Source organism: Oncorhynchus mykiss, chromosome 19, assembly GCF_057628025.1.
Source record: "Oncorhynchus mykiss isolate SJ-2025 chromosome 19, ASM5762802v1, whole genome shotgun sequence".
NCBI classification, from domain to species: domain Eukaryota; kingdom Metazoa; phylum Chordata; class Actinopteri; order Salmoniformes; family Salmonidae; genus Oncorhynchus; species Oncorhynchus mykiss.
The window spans coordinates 13904046-13924178 of record NC_143040.1 but is presented as its reverse complement, the minus strand read 5'-3'; the positions used below and the strand labels follow the sequence as shown (position 1 = coordinate 13924178).

At 40.9% G+C, this 20133-nt stretch overlaps 2 protein-coding genes across 3 annotated transcripts; both read right to left on the bottom strand.

Moving 5' to 3' along the window:
- Positions 1 to 234: 234 nt before the first annotated feature.
- On the bottom strand, positions 235 to 4849 carry LOC118936756 (CD209 antigen-like protein A). 2 transcript variants are annotated; one of them, XM_090210156.1, is made up of 6 exons: positions 4586 to 4849; positions 2103 to 2204; positions 1834 to 1995; positions 1587 to 1729; positions 1309 to 1409; positions 235 to 979 (listed from the first exon to the last, which is right to left on the bottom strand). In XM_090210156.1, the coding sequence occupies exons 1-6, from the start codon at positions 4725 to 4727 to the stop codon at positions 838 to 840; spliced, it is 792 nt and encodes a 263-aa protein (XP_090066282.1). In that variant the 5' UTR covers positions 4728 to 4849; the 3' UTR covers positions 235 to 837. The 2 variants fall into 2 exon arrangements, with proteins under 2 accessions (XP_090066282.1, XP_036789844.2); XM_036933949.2 differs by lacking the exon at positions 4586 to 4849 and having other exon boundaries at positions 2103 to 2539.
- A 4598-nt stretch (positions 4850 to 9447) lies between these two features.
- Positions 9448 to 13183, bottom strand: LOC110534783 (CD209 antigen-like protein C). The gene is made up of 6 exons (XM_090210161.1): positions 12932 to 13183; positions 12656 to 12757; positions 11414 to 11584; positions 11151 to 11293; positions 10828 to 10928; positions 9448 to 9774 (listed from the first exon to the last, which is right to left on the bottom strand). The coding sequence occupies exons 1-6, from the start codon at positions 13071 to 13073 to the stop codon at positions 9645 to 9647; spliced, it is 789 nt and encodes a 262-aa protein (XP_090066287.1). The 5' UTR covers positions 13074 to 13183; the 3' UTR covers positions 9448 to 9644.
- Between the last annotated feature and the right edge of the window lie 6950 nt (positions 13184 to 20133).

Below are 20133 nucleotides of genomic sequence, written 5' to 3'. Positions count from 1 at the left end.
ACACCATGATGAGTGTGTAGCAGGCAGATCCACTGTTGCATTGTGCTTGGTGTTGCCATTGGTCACCAACACGTAGTCTCTTGTACAGTGAAGGTTGTGAGTCATTCTCACCTTTCATTAGCATCGTTTTTTGTGTGTGTGTTTCCTCTCAGTACTGTTCTGCCCTCTGTGTGTGTCAAGGTCACACTGTTTAAAATATCCAATCACATTCAATCAGGAAGCTAGTCGACCTTGTTAAAGAACATTGTTCCTTTATTTATTAATCTGTGACTTTGTTATTCTTATTATTAAAGTGATAATCACAGGTAAATAATTGGTCCCACTTTTTTTTTTACTAAGCATAAGCCTACTGCAAATCACATGACATGTTTCTAATACAAATAAGGAAGAAGCATTTTACAGAGTACAGTATGTCTACATATTCTCCTCTAAATCTAAACACAACAATCACTTTTTCTCTTCCTCATTCTCTTAATGTTCTTCTTCCTCCTCTGTCTCTCTCTGACACTAAGGCTCTATCTCAATTAGCCTAGATTCCTCTCCTCTTGTCTCTTCTCCTCCTATCTCCTCCCCTCCTTCTCAACCCTATTAGAGGAGAAGGTCCAAGGTCCCTCCCCTAGGATTGAATTCTCTAATGTGTTTGGAGAAGGAGTCGAAGAGAGAGGATGTGAGGAGGAATTGAGTAAGGTCTCATTGAAAAAGAGCCCATAGGCAACTCTGTAATACAACTTTTCACTTTAACCACCAGGTGGAATCATCACTTAACCATTCAGCACTGTATCCAACAATCAATATATATACACTGTATATGAGAGAGAGATAGAGCGAGAGGGATTGTTACACCACTTTCTCACAGATCCAGCTGTTATTTGCGCCACATTTGCCATCATTCCATGTTGTTACAGGGTCATCTTTTCTAAAGTATATCTCAGCACAGTCCTCCTGCCCATAATTATCAGGCTGTCCTTTCCCCCAGTACCTGGACAACACAGAGATCCAGACCGTCAGACACTGTGGTACAAACATCCTCCTCAATTATAGACATAGTCCTATGTTTTAACAGTTTTAAAGACACATTTTGTAAGATGATCATACCATTATACAGAATGGGCCATTTACAATGATATTTATTTTTATATAATGACATTTTATTCTGAAAATATTACTTGATTTCTGTGATACATCTATAGTTCTCATTGAATGACATCCATGAGCAGAAACACACATTTTGATGAACATGATTAATAGCAACATATCATTGTTGTTTTTTATCACAATATCCCAAGGTAAAATGGTCTAATCTCTCACCCTGTGGTCAGTGATGTGCCGTCCACCCACTTCCAGGTCCCCTCAGTAACAGAGTCAGTCAGGCCAATCCAGACTCTCAGGTGGAGGTTGAAGACAAATGTCTGTTGATAAAGATAATGTACATTTTAATACATTTAAAAAATACAGCACACGTATTAGTGTACTGATGAAAAATAATATTTGCTCCGTCTCTCCTTCTCTCTCTCTCTCTCTCTCTCTCTCTCTCTCTCTCTCTCTCTCTCTCTCTCTCTCTCTCTCTCTCTCTCTCTCTCTCTCACCTGTTCCTTATCGCTGTTTATGATCACCAGGTCTGCTCCTCTCTCCAGACAGTCCTGTCTGCTCTCCTCCCAGGTTTTCTTCTCAGTAGACAGGAAGTACAAACTGGAGTCAGAGTATCTCCATCCCTCCTGACAATGCTGCTCTGTTGAAGAGCAAAGATGAACAAATTGAGAAACTTAGCCAGTAGCCCATTGATACATAATTATTGTTGATTTTACTTCTAATTTATCACAGTTTATATCTCACCTATCACAAAAAGCTTGGCTTGAATATGGCCTTTCTCTTCAGTCAGGTTGTTGTAGCTGGTCTGTAGCTGGTCTCTCTCTGAAGTTGTGTTGATTTTAAAAAGGGAGAAACTCTGGGACAAGATGTTCCTTTTATCTTCAGAATCTTTAATGGCTCTGTTATCTACAAAGTATAAACAGAGTTACTAGGTAAAACACCAGGTAAATTGGCTTAGTAACCAGCACCTCTTATAACTGGGTGATAAGCAATGAACTTGGACACAAACTCACAGTAGACAGACAGGCCTATGATCCCAGCCAGTAGGAGAACACACAGCAGCCCCAGAAACACTGCAGCAACTCCAGAGGGTCTCTTCCCTGAGCTATCAAGCTCTGTGGACACACATAATATATTGTTATGTTTTGTGAGTGTGTGTGTGTGTGTTTTACCTGAGTTCTGGTCTCCTCGACCAATATTAGGAGCAGAGTCTGCTGTCTCTTCTCTCTTGGTGCTGGTCTCACCGTCTCTCAGGGTGTCTGCACTGACGTAGATATCCACAATCCTCTCCTCCATCTCACCTCTGTCAAACTTGACCTTCTTGTTCATATCTGGTTCAGTATAGATGACCTTTGACATCTTTAACAATGCCTGGGTCTTTCTTTCTATGTAGGTCTACTATACATTAAGTCTCTGCTTCTAGAATTAATGTGGTGGTCTTCCAACATGGCCACCAGGTGGCGTCGTAGATCAACTGCAGGCCCTCTATACGTTAAGTCTCTGATTCTAGTGATATCTCTGTCTCTGAGTCATCAGTGTGTCTCTGTCTGTGTCACTGCTGTAGGTGTTAACTCTACGGAAGTATCAACAAAATTGCACGGTAGTTGTGGTTATGCTAATGTAAAACGTAGAACAAGTTTGCATAGTTGAGTATGTAATTGTGTGTGTACTAGTCATAGACTGTTCTCTCAACTGTGTGCAGTCATAGACTGTTCTCTCTACTACCGCATGGCAAGCGGTACCGGAGTGCCAAGTCTAGGACAAAAAGGCTTCTCAACAGTTTTTACCCCCAAGCCATAAGACTCCTGAACAGGTAATCAAATGGCTATCCAGACTATTTGCATTGTGTGCCCCCCCTCCAACCCCTCTTTTATGCTGCTGCTACTCTCTGTTTATCATATATACATAGTCACTTTAACTATACATTCATTTACATACTACCTCAATTGGCCCGACCAACCAGTGCTCCAGTACATTGCCTAACCGGACTATCAGCATTGTTTCCCGCCACCCGCCACTCGCCACCCACCACCCGCCAACCCCTCTTTTACGCTACTGCTACTCTCTGTTCATCAGATATGCATAGTCACTTTAACCATATCTACATGTACATACTACCTCAATCAGCCCGACTAATCGGTGCCTGTATATAGCCTCTCTACTGTATATAGCCTCACTACTGTTATTTTCCACTGTCTTTTTACTGTTGTTTTATTTCTTTACTTACCTATTGTTCACCTAATACCTTTTTTGCACTATTGGTTAGAGCCTGTAAGGAAGCATTTCACTGTAAGGTGTTGTTGTATTCGGTGCACGTGACAAATAAACTTTGATTTGATTTGCATGTGTGCGTGTGAGAGATTGTTGTAGTGTTTATTGTTAAACCATTTTCTGCAGAACAATATAAACCATTCCATGTCTCTACATGGTCATCTTGTCCAGAGTATATCTCAACACAGTCCTCCTGTCCAGGGAATGGGACTTGCTATTTGTGATGATGGACAGGACACTATCATACCAGGAAGATATAGATCATAGAGTGGAAGTGGAGAACAAAGACTAGTTGTTAACATATATTAAATATCATATTTAACAGCCCCAAGCTCCAGGGAGTTTCCAGAACTCCTCCTTCCTTTCACCTTTCTGCTGATTTGGACCCTCTGTTTACTCCCAAATATACATCAACATGTTCAGGAGGTCCAGGACTACAAACATGGGTCATTATAATGTCCAGACAATAGATGTGACACTACAAACTGCTCTAAGTGGATATTGAGGGTGGGTAGTCTTAACCAGTGAGGATGAGATGACAACAGTAACCACCGGGGCTCTCCTCTACATTTACATTTGAGTCGTTTAGCAGACGCTCTTATCCAGAAAGATGTACAGGAGCCATTAGGGTTAAGTGCCTTGCTCAAGGGCATATCGACAGATTTTTTACGTAGTCGGCTCGGGATTTCAACCTTTGGCCAGTAACCAAAAGGCTAAGGCCAAACAATCTCAACCGCTAGACGACCTGCCTCCCTCTCTCTTAAGGAACCTGATTGGTCGAGGAGATTTTGAGTGACAGCTGGTTGAGTGACAGGAAACATCCACTTCACTTCCCTCTTTTGGGACCCATATGGGGGAACAACAATCAAATATGATCATTTGATATTGTGCTTATATGTAACTTGACAACAAAGACTGACTGTCAAAGATTATTAGAACACACAGCAGCCCCAGACACACTGCAGCAACTCCAGAGGGTCTCTTCCACCACTGAACATGTACTGAATCACAAATGATTAAAGATCTTTGGTAATGTGTTTTACTGTATCATCCAGGATTGGGACAAATAAAGCTAGAGTACTACAGGGTTATCACACTTGTTTAATATATTGTGTGTGTGTGTGTGTGTGTGTGTGTGTGTGTAAGTGTGTGTGTGTGTGTGTGTGTGTGTGTGTGTGTGTGTATGTGCGTGCGTGTGTGTGTGAGAGCATGAGTGCAATCTTACCTGAAGCAACAACTCCATCTCTTGAACTGGACTTGAAGGCTCTTAAGTTGTTATATATTTGGCCATCAATGTCTGTGTTCTTCATTGCATCAGGCTCATCGTCTTTAAATGGTTCTGGGTTTTCATAGACTCCCTCTGACATCTTTACACACTGGTGGTCAAATACAGTAACTTCTACTTCTAACCTCAACTCTAATGTACATCTGTACCTGTGTCTTCTCCCTGCACTGTCCTGTGTCTGTGTGATTTATGGAAGTGAAACTCTTTATCAGTCAACCACAGTGTGATATTAACACAATACTGGCCACCACGTGACTCCCACCAGTGACGACACTACAGTGGTAGGCTTGATTACCAACAACAACGAGACAGCCTACAGGGAGGAGGTGAGGGCCCTCGGAGTGTGGTGTCAGGAAAATAAACTCACACTCAACATCAACAAAATAAAGGAGATGATCGTGGACATCAGGAAACAGCAGAGGGAGCAGCCCCCCTATCCACATCGACGGGACAGTAGTGGAGAAGGTGGAAAGTTTTAAGTTCCTCGGCGTACACATCACGGACAAACTGACATGGTCCACCCACACAGACAGCGTGGTGAAACGCACACGTACTGACTCAATCTCTAGCCACTTTAATAATTAAAAACTTGATGAAATGTATGTGTCACTTTAAATAATGCCACTTTATATAATGTTTACATATCCTACATTACTCATCTCATATGTATATACTGTACTCTATACCATCTACTGCAACTTGCCTATGCCGTTCGGCCATCACTCATCCATATATTTATATGTACATATTCTTATTCATTCCTTTACACTTGTGTGTAAAATGTAATTGTGAAATTGTTAGATTACTTGTTATATATTATTGCATGGTCGGAACTAGAAGCACAAGGATTTCGCTACACTCACATTAACATCTGCTAACCATGTGTATGTGACCAATAAAATTGTATTTGAGACAGACAGACAGGAAGCTGTTATTAAAGGAAGACAGTGGTATGGCCTAAAATGTGTTGGCACAGCAACGCATGCTGAAATCAACTGCAGTTACAATATAATAGGTGTTCCAGCAATAACTTCCCTAAACTTACTGTGTCCCAAATAGAACCCTATTTCCTACATAGTGATGGACCCTGGTTAAAGGTAGTGCACTATACAGGGAATATGGTGCCATTTGAGACATAGCCTTAATGTCATTATTCACATTCTATGTAGGTCTTATGTACTGCATCTGTCCTGAAAACACAGGACACGTTTCATCCATGGATAAAGTACAACAAGACATATACAGATAAAGGCTTTATTTTAAACATCAATAACATAATTTTATTAAATCATAAAACATTTATGATCTGTTCAATTTCTGAATTGGTTCAAATTAGGTGAATGTTAGGGTCAAGGTAAGGGTCAGCTTTAGGTTTTGTCTATAATCTGCTTGTCAATGGGATGCTGGTCAGAAACGTCCCTCATGTTGGGTATAATACCTTCTTTATTAAGTGTTTATCTCTGGCTGTCTTCTACAAGCTCAGTTTCTTCCTTCTATTACCGTTACCTTGACCCATAGAGATAGATAGAGGACTCATCTTAATATTTGACAATGTGGGTAGTGCCATTGAGGCTACAACCCATAGGAAAACCCACACAGTTAAAAACGTTGACTACTTTAAAATGGTGGAAGCATGGAGGAAGCCCAGGTTTTTTTCTCTGTGGAGAGGAAGTAGAAATTGGAATCAGAGTATTACAGTTTTTTTCGATTGCTAAACGACAGTGGACACAACTGGAGTCACATGTGCAAAACTCTAACTACAGTCTGCACAGCAGCAGTTCATGTGGACCAAACTCTAGTTCGTTTTTCATTGCTTGAACACAGTTTTCAAAACTCTACACACTTATCCCATGACTTTAACCACAACCTGCACAACACTGTGGATTTACAGCACTTTGTTCAAATGCTAACACACTGCTGTCAAAACTGTGAACCACACATTCAAAACGGAATAGATTTCAGCCTTGTGCCTTTCAAACATTGCTGATTGCAATTTCAGCTGAAAGGCTAAGCAGGTGTCTTGTTTTAGACTTGTTAGTGAACACACACACATATTACAGTATATATAGGTAGAGCTCAGAAAGACTCATTTTGGAAATGGAACAAGGAAGATGGGTTCGTGGAGGGAGAAGGGTGGCAGGGAGAGGGCGGATGCGTGGAGGAAGACAAAGAAGACAAAGAGCTGTTATTTCAGATGAAATACGGGCTACACTTATAGACCATGTCGTGAACCATGGTCTCTCATTGAGAGAGGCAGGGTTGAGGGTGCAACCCAATCTGCAAAGATCCACAGTGGCATCTGTAATACGAATTTTCCATCATGCAAACAGGTGAGAGTTACATCCTTACAGTAAATGAAAACATTACAGGAATCTATTTTGTATTGCAATTATAGAATATTTACACAGATATATATTACAGTAAGTTTGACTGTAAAATATATTTTTACAACAGGACCCAAAGGCTGCCCCCAACAGGGGGAAGAGGAAAAATATTTTCAGATGCGCAGGAAAATGCTATCGTTGACATGGTTGTTGTCAACAATGCAATAAAACTGCGGGAGATTCAAGATAGAGTGCTGGCTGATAATGATATATTTGAAAATGTTAATTCTGTCAGCACAACAACTATTGCTCAAGTCCTAAAGAAACACCAAGTTATAATGAAAAAGTTACACACTGTACCGTTCGAGAGAAACAGTGAACGGGTAAAAGAGCAAAGATACCAATATGTCCAGGTAAGACGTCTGAGGTTACGTACACAGCTATACAAAATATTTACAGTAAAAAAAAACACTAGCATTTCTACAGTAAAACTGTGCACTTACTGTTTTTCAGAGAGTAATGGAGGTGGAAGCACTGGAAAGACCACATTCATTTGTATTTATCGATGAAGCTGGATTTAACCTTGCCAAAACACGGCGCAGAGGAAGGAATGTTATAGGTCAAAGGGCCACTGTGGAGGTTCCAGGCCAAAGGGGGGGAAATATCACCATGTGTGCTGCAATGGCCAATGATGGTTTGCTTCTCAACACACCACTCATTGGCCCATACAACACAGAAAGGCTTATAGCTTTCCTAGAACAGCTCTATGCTCAGCTAGTGCCAGCAGAACAGGGGAAGCCAGTAAGAAACCCCCAAGTTTTTGTCGTAGTTTGCGATAACGTTGCTTTTCACCACTCTGCAGCTGTCACAGATTGGTTTTCAGCACATCACAGATTTATGGTTTTGTACCTGCCTGCATATTCACCCTTCCTCAACCCAATAGAGGAGTTTTTCTCTGCTTGGAGGTGGAAAGTGTTTGTTCACCACCCACATGACCAAATGTCTCTTTTGGAAGTCATGCGTGCCGGATGTGAGGACACGAGTCTAGAGGACTGCCAGGGATGGATAAGGCACTCCAGAAGGTTCTTCCCCAAGTGCATGGCAAGAGAAAACATTAGATGTGATGTTGAAGAAAACCTGTGGCCTGATGCTAGAGAGAGGCAGGATTAGGACCTCAATTATTGGTTCGAATTACAGTATGTACTTTTAGTTTCTACCTTTTTTTTCTCATTACTGTAATTCCGTAAATTACTACAGACTATTGAAGCAAACTGCTAATTTACATTTACCTTAAAGAATTGTTATGTTCTAAAAAATTTAATAAATCATGTGAAAGAATGTCACTCTTTTCTTTGAAGAAAATATTACTTTGTATGAAGTCACTGAAATTGTTCAAACTGTAAAGATGAAAAGTTTGTATTTTCTGTATTGGTGTTTGATGCTAGTGTTTTTACTCTCAGTGTGTTCTGAGTGACAGTGTGTGTTATCTCAGTGAGGGTAATAAAATGCAAATTAATTACTTAAAAATCATAAAACTGTGATTTTCTGGATTTTTGTTTTAGATTCCGTCTCTCACAATTGAAGTGTACCTATGATAAAAATTACAGACCTCTACATGCTTTGTAAGTGGGAAAACCTGCAAACTCGGCAGTGTATCAAATACTTGTTCTCCCCACTGTACATGCTAAATGCTTTGCAGAAAAGTTTTTGTGAAATAAGGGGATCAAATTAACATCCTACACCTGTATACAGCACTTTCACCAACACACCCACCACACCATCCCTCTACTTTGGCCCGATCATATGCTGCATAATGTGGAGCACCCTCTGCCTCTGGATGCACACAAAATTTAAACAATTCCACTTCTCGAAAATGTGACATATGTGACAGTTCCCAGCTTGACACAACATATGGGTCGGACAAAGAGCAGGGATCCACGTTTTCCCAAAATCTCACTCCTACCCATCCAAAATCATCTCTGGTATGATCAGGGCCAAGGCTGGAAGTGTCTACTATAGCTGCCGCTGCAGGCACTTCTTCCTGGCTAGGCTTCATTTCAGAGCAAACATTACTGGAGACCGACTCCACCTTGAGTTTCTAAACAGAGCAGGTAGAATGATGGGGTCCAAGATCCTCAAGAGAACAAATACATTTGTTTTTAAATTGACTTGGCTTGTATGCAGCAGACAAAGGTTTGTACTTAGCGCCATTACCTCGGATTAGCATCATCGCCCTTCCACAATGTTTTGTGGAACATAAATAGCCTATTGGTAGACAGGAAGCTTCAATCAGGAAATAAGTTGGAATTGTATTAATTTGCTCATAAAAACATGTAAACGAGTGTGTGTGTGTGTGGATTGGTATTATAACAGCAAAATTATACATTTTCATTGTTAAATTTATTCTGTTGAGTCTACTGTACTAACTTCATGTTGTGTCTGATAATGTGTGAAACATAACTACTGACACACAGGAAGTCACAATCAGGAAATAAGTTGGACTTTTATTAATATGCTAATACAAACAAATAAAACATGCGTGTGCGTCTGGGTTTGAGAGAGAGAGAGAGAGAGAGAGATAGAGAGAGAGAGAGAGAGAGAGAGAGAGTGAAGGAGGAGGAAGTTCTGTGCACTGTAGGCTGCTGTATGTGTTACAGTATATTGTCATGGTGATGTTAAACACCTTTCCCACAAATCCAGTGACGATTCTCAGAACATGACAAGTAATTCCATGCCTTCAGAGGATCTGTGTGTATCTCAACACAGTCCTCCTCACCATTATCAGGCTGTGGATCATACCAGAACCTACAGGGTTAAAAACAGTCAGATGTCATGGTTAATACCGGTATCTACAGGGTTAACAACAGTCAGATATCATGGTTAATACCAGTACCTACAGGGTTAATAACAGTCAGATAACATGGTTAATACCAGTACCTACAGGGTTAAAAACAGTCAGTTATCATGGTTAATACCAGTACCTACAGGGTGAACAACAGTCAGATATCATGGTTAATACCAGTACCTACAGGGTTAAAAACAGTCAGATATCATGGTTAATAACAGTACCTACAGAGTTAAAAACAGTCAGATATCATGGTTAATACCAGTACCTACAGGTTTACAAACAGTCAGATATCATGGTTAATACCGGTACCCACAGGGTTACAAACATTCAGATATCATGGTTAATACCAGTACCTACAGGGTTAAAAACAGTCAGATATCATGGTTAATACCAGTACCTACAGGGTTAAAAACAGTCAGATATCATGGTTAATACCAGTACCTACAGAGTTAAAAAACAGTCAGATATCATGGTTAATACCAGTACCTACAGGGTTACAAACAGTCAGATATCATGGTTAATACCAGTACCTACAGGGTTTAAAACAGTCAGATATCATGGTAAATACCAGTACCTACAGGGTTAAAAATAGTCAGATATCATGGTTAATAACAGTACCTACAGGGTTAAAAACAGTCAGATATCATGGTTAATACCAGTACCTACAGGGTTAAAAACAGTCAGATATCATGGTTAATACCAGTACCTACAGGGTTAACAACAGTCAGATATCATGGTAAATACCAGTACCTACAGGGTTAAAAACAGTCAGATATCATGGTTAATACCAGTACCTACAGGGTTAAAAACAGTCAGATATCATGGCTAATACCAGTAGCTACAGGGTTAAAAACAGTCAGACATCACTGTTAGAACATCACAATCCAAAATAATATACAGACATGTTTCATCTTAAAGTTAACTTTGTTGATTGCTGCTATCAATGACAATAACCTGCATAGAAAAAGGTTGAATGGAGACTTATTGACAGATTAGTTATCATCTCTCACCCTGTGGTCAGTGGGGTGCCGTCCACCCATTTCCAGGTCCCCTCAGTATCAGAGTCAGTCAAACCAATCCAAACTCTCTTCTTGAGTTTGAAGGGAAATGGCTGTTGTTGAGAAAGATAACTATATATTCATGTGTTTGTTAATATATAACCCTCTCTCTATATCTATTTCTCTCTCTCTCTCTCTCTCTCTCTCTCACTCACTCACTCACTCACTCACTCACTCACTCACTCACTCACTCACTCACTCACTCACTCACTCACTCACTCACTCACTCACTCACTCACTCACTCACTCACTCACTCACTCACTCACTCACACACCTTTTCCTTATCACTCTTTATGATCACCAGGTCTGCTCCTCTCTCCAGACAGTCCTGTCTGCTCTTCTCCCAGGTTTTAGTCTCAGTAGACAGGAAGTACCAACTTGATTCTAACTTCTGCCATCCTTCAGGACAGGTTTTTTCTACAAGACGATTAACATTAATTTCCTTCAATTTATCACCCTGTACACTTAATGAAAGAACACAGACTCTTGATCAGGTCTGTGTTGTTCATGATAATTTATTATTCTAGGTTTACTCACTGAGATTGGAAAGCCTGCCGCTAAGAACATCTCTCTCAGTCTGTAGCAGGTCTCTCTCTTTAGTCATGTTGTTATAACTGGTCTGTAGCTGGTCTCTCTCTTTAGTCAGGTTGTTATAACTGGTCTGTAGCTGGTCTATTGCTGCAGATGAATTCTTTGAGACGTTGCTGTCTGCAACAACAAAAAAGAAAAAGTTGCTCACTAAAATAGATCACATTAGAACTACTAAATCTGAATTATAAGAACTACATAATTAAACAGTGAACAAAAAATAAATGTAACATGTAAAGTGTTGGTCTCATGTTTCATGAGATGAATTAAAAGATCCCAGAAATGTTTCATTCCCACAAAAAGCTTATTTCTCTCTAATGTGTTTACATCCCTGTTATTCAGCATTTACCCTTTGCTAAAATAATCTATCCACCTAACAGGTGTGGCATATCAAGAAGTTGATTAAACAGTATGATCATTACACAGGTGCACCTTCTGCAGGAGACAATAAAAGGCCACTTTAAAATGTGTAGTTTTGCCACAAATGTCTCAAGTTTTGAGGGAACGTGCATCTGGCATGCTAACTGCAGGAATGTCCACCTGAGACGTTGCCAGATAAATTAATGTTAATTTCTCTACCATAAGCTGCCTCCTATGTTGTTTTAGAGAATTTGGCACTACGTTCAACTGGCCTCACAACTGCAGACCACGTATTTTTATTTTTTTATTTTACCTTTATTTAACCAGGCAAGTCAGTTAAGAACACATTCTTATTTTCAATGACGGCCTGGGGTTAACTGCCTGTTCAGGGGCAGAACGACAGATTTGTACCTTGTCAGCTCGGGGGTTTGAACTCACAACCTCTAACCACTAGGCTACCCTGCCGCCCCGATATAACCACGCAAGCCCATGACCTCCACATCTGGCTTCTTCACCTGTTGGATCGTCTGAGGGTGGGGGTGTGCTGAGGAGTATTTCTGTCTGTAATAAAGCCGTTTTGTGGGGAAAAATCTAATTCTGATTGGCTGGGCTTGGTTCCCCAGTGGTTGGAATCTGGCTGCCAAGTGGGTGGACCTATGCCCTCCAAGGCCCACCCACGGCTGAACCTTTGCCAGTCATGTGACATCCATAGATTAGGGCCTAATTAATTTATTTCCATTGACTGATATGAACTGTAACTCAGTGAAATCTTAGACATGTTTGCATGTTGCATTTATATTGTTGTTTAGTATAGATATACTGTAGACTTACATTGGACAGACAGGCCTATGATCCCAGCCAGTAGGAGAACACACAGCAGCCCCAGACACACTGCAGCAACTCCAGAGGGTCTCTTCCACCACTGAACATGTACTGAATCACAAATGATTAAAGCTCTTTGGTAATGTGTTTTACTGTATCATCCAGGATTGAGACAAATAAAGCTAGAGTTCTACAGGGTAATCTCACCTGTTATATGTGGTGTGTGTGTGTGTGTGTGTGTGTGTGTGTGTGTGTGTGTGTGTGTGTGTGTCCATGCAATCTTACCTGAAGCAACAACTCCATCTCTTGTACTGGGTTTGAAGGCATTTACGTTGGCATATAATTGGCCATCAATGTCTGTGTTCTTCATTGCATCAGGCTCATCGTCTTTAAATCGTTCTGAGTTTTCATAGACTCCCTCTGACATCTTAACAAATTTGTGGTCAAATACAGTAACTTCTACTTCTAAGCTCAACTCTAATGTACATCTGTACCTGTGTCTTCTCCCTGCACTGTCCTGTGTCTGTGTGATTTATGGAAGTGGAACTCTTTATCAGTCAACCACAGTGTGATATTAACACAATACTGGCCACCACGTGACTCCCACCAGTGACGACACTACAGAGGTAGGCTTGATTACCAACAACAACGAGACAGCCTACGGGGAGGAGGTGAGGGCCCTCGGAGTGTGGTGTCAGGAAAATAAACTCACACTCAACATCAACAAAATAAAGGAGATGATCGTGGACATCAGGAAACAGCAGAGGGAACACCCCCCTATCCACATCGACGGGACAGTAGTGGAGAAGGTGGAACGTTTTAAGTTCCTCGGCGTACACATCAGGGACAAACTGAAATGGTCCACCCACACAGACACGTGGTGAAAAGAAGGCTCAACTGCGCCTCTTCAATCTCAGGAGGCTGAAGAAATTTGGCACTCACAAACTTTTACAGACGCACAATCGAGAGCGTCCTGTCGGGCTGTATCGCCCTGCTCCGCCCATAACCGTAAGGCGCTCCAGAGGGTAGTGAGGTCTGCACAAAACATAACCGGGGGCAAACTACCTGCCCTCCAGGACACCTACACCACCCGATGTCACAGGAAGGCCAAAAAGATCATCAAGGACAACAACTACCCGAGTCACTGCCTGCTCACCCTGCTATCATCCAGATGGCGAGGTCAGGACAGGTGCATCAAATCTGGGACCGAGAGACTGAAAAACAGCTTCTATCTCAAGGCCATCAGACTGTTAAACAGCCATCACTAACATTAAGTGGCTGCTGCCAACATACTGACTCAAATCTCTGACCACTTTAATAATTAAAAACTTGATGAAATGTATGTCACTTTAAACAATGCCACTTTATATAATGTTTACATATCCTACATTACTCATCTCATATGTATATACTGTACTCTATAACATCTACTGCAACTTGCCTATGCCGTTCGGCCATCGCTCATCCATGTATTTATATGTACATATTCTTATTCATTCCTTTACACTTGTGTGTAAAATGTACTTGTGAAATTGTTAGATTACTTGTTAGATATTATTGCATGGTCGGAACTAGAAGCACAGGCATTTCGCTACACTCACATTAACATCTGCTAACCATGTGTATGTGACCAATAACATTTCATTTGAGACAGACAGACAGGAAGCTGTTATTAAAGGAAGTCAGTGGTATGGCCTAAAATGTGTTGGCACAGCAACGCATGCTGAAATCAACTGCAATTACAATACAATAGGTGTTCCAGCAATAACTTCCCTAAACTTACTGTGTCCCAAATAGAACCCTATTTCCTATATGGTGAAGGAACCTGGTCAAAGGTAGTGCACTATACAGGGAATATGGTGACATTTGAGACGTGCCCTTAATGTCATTATTCACATTCTATGTAGGTCTTATGTACTTTATCTGTCCTAAAAACACAGGCCACTTTTCATCCATGGATATAAGGTTATCACAAGTACCACAGACAGGACAACTATAAAGAAAAATGCTTCATTTAAAACATCTATAATACGTTTATAATCGGTTTAGTTTCTGGATTGGTTAACATTAGGCGATGGTTAGAGTTAAGGTACGGGTCAGTTGTTGTACTTAAAAAACCGGTAGTCTAGACAACAATGTTCCCTCTAAACAGACCGTGTGCGTGGCAGCGCAATTCCTCCAGAACTGCTGGGCAGAAGAATTGCCCTGCCGGGCAGAGACTCAATAAATTGAAATTCACTTAGTTTGCTCTATTACTTTGCACTATATAGATCAACGTTTGTTCTGTGATCGAATCAATATTATATCAGCCCATTTTCAATGCAACAAAACAAAACAAATCTAATTTTCCAAGTTTGAGTCTGTGATTTTGTTGTAGACAGAGTCAGAGCGCAAAGGAGTAAACTAGTACTCTATTGACAGGTGTTGCCCACGAGCGGTATTTTAAAAACCCTTGAGTGAACGCGCTTTTTAGATCAGTTCAGAGCGCAGAGTCGCGCGTGTGCACATTTGTTGATATTCCTTGCTAGTCGAGTTATTAGCTTAGTTATATATAAGTATCGGTCAGCAATGGATAGTGACTGCTTTCTACGAGAGCACAAAACGTGTAGGCTACATTTTAAGCTGTATTTGAAAAGTCAGTCAAGTAAAAGGCTTATTTCTTAATTAAAGTGGCAGTGTTGTATTTTGAGACAGGCTTGAACATGCAAATAAGCCAATAGGCAGAGTGGTAGCCTTCATTGTCTAATTCTCTTTCTGGTAATAATAATTCATTTTACTTTGTGTGATGTCTGGCATGATGAGAGATGGGGAAATACTTTGTTGTGAAGGAAGTGTTCAGCAGCCATCATGTTGACTAGCAGAGACAGAGGACATAGGGTGGACGTGAACTGTTCTAACATCTACTGTCTATCCACAGGTTAACTGTCATAACATCTACTGTCTATCCACAGGTTAACTGTCCTAACGTTTATTGTCTATCCACAGGTTAACTGTCCTAAAGTTTACTGTCTATCCACAGGTTAACTGTCCTAAAGTTTACTGTCTATCCACAGGTTAACTGTCCTAACGTTTGCTGTCTATCCACAGCTTAGCTGTCCTAACGTTTACTGTCTATCCTCAGGTTAACTGTCCTAACGTTTACTGTCTATCCACAGGTTAACTGTCCTAACGTTTACTGACTATCCACAGGTTAACTGTCATGACATCTACTGTCTATCCACAGGTTAACTGTCATAACATCTACTGTCTATCCACAGGATAACTGTCATATCATCTACTGTCTATCCACAGGTTAACTGTCATAACATCTACTGTCTATCCACAGGATAACTGTCATATCATCTACTGTCTATCCACAGGTTAACTGTCATAACATCTACTGTATATCCACAGGTTAACTGTCATAACATCTACTGTCTAGGTATAAGTAGATCTTGGCAGACCGTCTGAAAAAAACGTCCTGAAGCTGAACAATACAAAACAACCTCAATTGTTCTCCTGTCTGGTAAATTGAACTATCAGATCATTATAATCTGAGAAGATGTTACAACAACAGTGGTTGTTGTATATATAGTGCAACATTTTCATAGTGCAAAAAGTATGACAAATACTGTAAACATTGTAATCCCTGTGTGATTTCATTTGGTAACACTTTTTTTGTATAGTCCATCTGTAGATGCTCTATCACTGGCCCTCAAAATTAGGACCAAATTAGAGCCGGGTCGAATGACATTTTCACAATGGAATCTGGTCGTGGGAAACCCGGTCCAGTGCAGCCCAGTTTAACAACTGGTGCCAGCTCTATTAGAGTTTGGGCTGGTGACACCGTTACTATGCAACTACCTGCTGATCACTGCTGGATGCTGAGACCAGGTTTAGCTAGCTCGTCTGCGCTTGTTGCTGTTAGCTAGCACATGGACAAGCAACACTGATGTAGTCAGACATGACACGAATTACCACCATAGCTGGATCATTCATTTAATTATCTAACAGGAATTGTTGCTGGCCATGTCATATTAAAAGCTGGCTAGCTACAAACAACATATATTCACCAATATCTTACTGATTCCCTCCACCCTATCAATATTGTGTTTATATTCACCATTATGTTACTGATTCCCTCCACCCCATCAATATTGTGTTTATATTCACCAATATGTTACTGATTCCCTCCACCCCATCAATATTGATGGTTTGGAAAATCTGACCATGACTCCGTTTTGTTGCTCCCAGCCTATAGACAGAAACTAAAACAGGAAACGCCCATGCTCAGGTCTGTTCAATGCTGTTCCGACCAATCCGATTCCACGCTCACGTGGATTGGTCTATGTTCCGGAATACGCTGATTCTGTGAGCGAGTTTATTACAGAAACCGTGGATAGGGAGTTTTTCCTAGCCACCGTGCTTCTACACCTGCATTGCTTGCTGTTTGTGGTTTTAGGCTGGGTTTCTGTACAGCACTTTGAGATATCAGCTGATGTAAGAAGGGCTATATAAATACGTTTGATTTGATTTGATTTGATTGATGGCAGCATTCACACAAAACTGAAAGCGTGAACCACTGCTTTTAATCAGGGCAAGTCGACCAGAAATATGACAGAATACAAACAGTGTAGCTATTCCCGCCGCAAGGCAATCAAACAAGCTAAGCATCAGTATAGAGACAAAGCAGAGTCGCAATTCAACGGCTCAGACACTAGAGGTATGTGGCAGGGTCTACAGTCAATCACGGACTACAAAAAGAAAACCAGCCCCGTCGCGGAACAAGATGTCTTGGCACGATGACAAACTAAACAACTTATTTGCTCTCTTTGAGGACAATACAGTGGCATCGACACGGCCCGCTACCAAAATCTGTGGGCTCTCCTTCACAGCAGCCAATGTGAGTAAAACATTTAAATGTGTTAACCCTCACAAGGCTGCCAGCCCAGACGACATCCCTAGCCGCGTCCTCAGAGCATGCGCAGACCAGCTGGCTAGTGTGTTTACGGACATATTCAATCAATCCTTATCCCAGTCTGCTGTTCCCACATGCTTCAAGAGGGCCACCATTGTTCCTGTCCCCAAGAAAGCTAAGGTAACTGAGCTAAATTACTATCGCCCCATAGCACTCACTTCTGAGTGCTATATGGAGCTATGGGGCTGAAACAACTTACCCTTCTCAGTGCTCTCTCACCCAACCTTCTCACTCAGCCGCAGAGAGCTCTCCAAGTTGTATTTTCTCCTCACTCTTGTTATTCTTACAACCCGTTACGAACTGACCTTAGGTTCAATTGAGTCAGTTTGTCTGATATAATTCATTACAGATTAGACATGATGGGACACATGCAATCCTGTCAAGACTTGCATAGTGTGAAAGGTAATACAACTGTAGGATTTTGTATACCATGTAATGTGAAGGAAGCTTTAAGCCGGTACTAACGTGTAATTTCTTTGTACAGCCATTAGATATGACAGTCAAGAACATAAGGTGATTTTAAGGATTTTGAAAATGGTGTAATGTGAAAGAAGTTTTATCATGTTAGTCACAATGTCACTCAGATGTGTATGTGATGATAGTGGTTGGTTCTCTTCGGTTTCATCTCGGCAACTCGGAACCAATTATTGCGTGAGCGCTGGCCTCTGGACAGTTACTAGTGTTGGTTGTGGGGGTAGCCCCCCTCCCCCCTTTCTTTGCAAGTCTCGTGCAATGTATGGCCAAAAAATCCCTCCCCTTCCAAAACTACAAAACTTCCAGGTTCACTGTAGCTAGCCGTGGTCAAGATGTACATGGCAGTGTCATGTCTTTGGCTATGCCGGATTAAGTGATATGACATGCTATTCTATAAAATAATTTCTCCGTAATTAATATTACCTGATTGAGCTAATCATGTAAATGTAATTAACTAGAGAGTCGGGGCACCACAAAATAATATTTATAGAGCTGTTATCTTCCGAATAAACTCTTAAAGACCTAATAATATTTTACATCAATAGCAGTCAATATTAATTGTCACCTTGATTCAGTCTCATCTGAATGTTGTCAATACTTGGTTATCTTCACGAACCCTGGCTAACAAGTTGAATTAGCAATACAAAATTGGGTTTAATTATTTATTTACTAAATACCTAACTAATCACACATAATTTCATTTACAAAGAATGAATTATACCTTGATTTCAAATTATCTCATAAAGGAAAACGTCCCTGGCGGGCGGAACAGATTTCACAGGTGGTTACACAAAAGAAAAGGGCTGGGTTTGAGTGAAAGAGTGAGAAGACTGAGGGACAAAGGGAGAAGCTGTGCTATCGTAAATACAGTATCTTATGCATTCCAAATTACCGCCCATTTGGAAAAGGAAAATGCAATAAACATTTACTCTGAGCTGTGCTTCGGTAGGTTGGTGGTAGATGGAAGGCCGTGTTGCCAAACCGAGTCCTTTGTCCTTTGAAGAATGTCTCTGGTGGTCAATTGGATACGTTGTAGTAACGTCGTTGTGTGATAGACGGAATACTCTGTCTGTTCCTTCCTAACCCTCGTTTGCAGCTGCTGTTGCTAACTCAACGGCTAGGAGGTATCACTTCTGTAGTGAATAAGAGTTCAAAGTTCATACCATTCGCAACCAAAGCTCACGCTGATGTTGGCTTCATTCTGTAGTTATCATCTGAACCATTCCGACACGGACCGTCGTCCTCACATCCTCGGAACAGGAGGTTATATTGTCATCAAGGCTTTATATAGGAAGGGAGAGGAGGGCGTGTTTGAAAAGTTTTATAACCCATGTCCCTTCACAGGGGCGGGCCACTGATTGAGCAGAGCCCTAACCTTATGAAAACCCAAATCTCTCATTTGGAAGCTAAAATTACATTTAATCTCTTCGCCAATAATGTTATATTCAAACATTTAAATTGAACAACAATTCCATGTGAATCCGATAACTCTGATGTGTAGACTTTCCACTGTAGAGTTTATGCCATCTTATCATTGATGAGAATGTCTCAGATGACAACCGAACTTACATCATATTCATTAAGTACCACTGGATATGTTCAATTGGTTGGATTACCAGAATATAGTTCATTTCCCCCCACCTTCTGATGTTCCCAGAATCTCTATGTTAACCAAGGGGTTTGCAAATGTAACATCAGTAAGGTAGAGATGATATCATATTCTTTACGTACCACCGCATATGTTCAATTGGTCGGATTACCAGAATATAGTTCATTTCCCTCCACCTTCTGATGTTCCCAGAATCTATATGTTAACCAAGGGGTTTGCAAATGTAACATCAGTAGGGTAGAGAGAGGAAAAAGGGGGGAAGAGGTATTTATGACTGTCATAAACCAACCCCCAGGCCAACGTCATGAAAGCAGCAAACGTCAAGAAATTATTACACATGACCAAGACATTTAATCTCAACCATTTTAATACAGTAGCAGTCAATGCAGGTTTAAACAAGTCTTAACAGGGGTTGCATTTCAGGCCGAATACATTGCAGACGTTGCA